This window comes from Centruroides sculpturatus, unplaced genomic scaffold (assembly GCF_000671375.1).
Source record: "Centruroides sculpturatus isolate CEXI.00-Female unplaced genomic scaffold, Cexi_2.0 scaffold224, whole genome shotgun sequence".
NCBI classification, from domain to species: domain Eukaryota; kingdom Metazoa; phylum Arthropoda; class Arachnida; order Scorpiones; family Buthidae; genus Centruroides; species Centruroides sculpturatus.
Genome location: NW_019384419.1, coordinates 771,134 through 772,461, shown reverse-complemented (window position 1 = coordinate 772,461; position 1,328 = coordinate 771,134). Strand labels below are relative to the sequence as shown.

General features: G+C 24.8%; 1 protein-coding gene across 1 annotated transcript in view; it reads right to left on the bottom strand.

The window, feature by feature from the left end:
• LOC111619329 (cholecystokinin receptor-like) overlaps nucleotides 1-991 on the bottom strand; it is a gene marked incomplete at its 3' end in the record, with an annotated part of 54,158 nt that extends 53,167 nt beyond the window's left edge. The window contains exon 1 of the mRNA XM_023361032.1: nucleotides 569-991. Coding sequence (XP_023216800.1) covers nucleotides 569-896 — 328 coding nt within the window. The remainder of the gene's footprint in view (nucleotides 1-568) is intronic.
• Nucleotides 992-1,328: the final 337 nt, after the last annotated feature.

The window sequence follows — 1,328 nt, the reverse complement described above, 5'->3', positions numbered from 1 at the left end:
AGCAAATTTTCAGCAGTAAATCAGTACATTTTAAGCATTAAATCAGTACATTTTCAGCAGTAAATCAGTACATTTTCAGCATTAAATCAGCAAATTTTCAGCAGTAAATCAGTACATTTTAAGCATTAAATCAGTACATTTTCAGCAGTAAATCAGTATATTTTCAGCAGTAAATCAGTACATTTTCAATAGTAAATTAATGGAATTTATTGAAAAATAAACGAATATTTAAGAAAGAACGTGACTAAATTTTCAACAACAATCAATAAATTTTTAGGAATTAATCTAAGAAGTTTTTTATATAACAAATAAAAATATTTTAAAAGGAACACAAATTGGTAAATATTTAAAATTAAATACAAAAAATACAGGAAACTTTTAAGAATAAATCGTCAAGATTTTACGTGTGAATCAACTAATTTATTTAATTTTTTAAATTGCATTTGAAATAATAAACCACAATAAAAACATCTTTTTAAATAAAAAAAAACACTTAAAATATATTTTACAATCTACATTAGTAATTATAATTAAAATATTTTCTATAATATAAATGTTAGAAACATACCTTGTAAATAAGGGATGAGTCGACACATGACTTCACCAAAGATAAATTTTCTTAACAGCACACCCGCTAATGTAAATGGCATGCAAAAAACACCAAGAAGAAGATCACTAATTGCTAAATTAAGAAGGAATACATTTGTTACGGTCCTCATTCTCTTATTTATAGCTAAAGTTATTATAACTAGTCCATTCCCTACAATAGCTAATAAAAATATGATACTATAAAGCAGTATCAGACGGATTTGTTCTTCTATATTTATAATGGAAGTATCCGTTACTGTAATATTCTTTTCCCAATCTGTATCGTTGCCTGCCATTTCCTCGTCCATCTGACGTCTTCTCAGAGCTGCAACTAACAGAATATCCCCAATACTCGTCCTTCTCTAGCATTGGATGGTGGATGTAACTCCCGAAACTCCCTCTATTCTCTGATTGGAAATCTGAAGTTTACTAAAGTTTCTGCTTGAATTTTTTCTATTTTTTTCCACTATTATGCATTACGAAATGGAATAATGTAATATAAATTTTATTATTTTTTAAAATAGTTTTAAGTGAATTTTTGTTATATAAATTTTAATACGTTTTATTAAATATTTTTAATGTTTTTATAATTATAATATAATTTTTATATATTGTAAGAAAGATCTATCTTTATATGCTTATTTTAAAAATTAAAATAAGCGTATATATTGTTCTTAAGCATTAATGGTGCAATTTAAATAAAGTTTTACTGTATTTTTCTTAGAATTAATACTCAGATA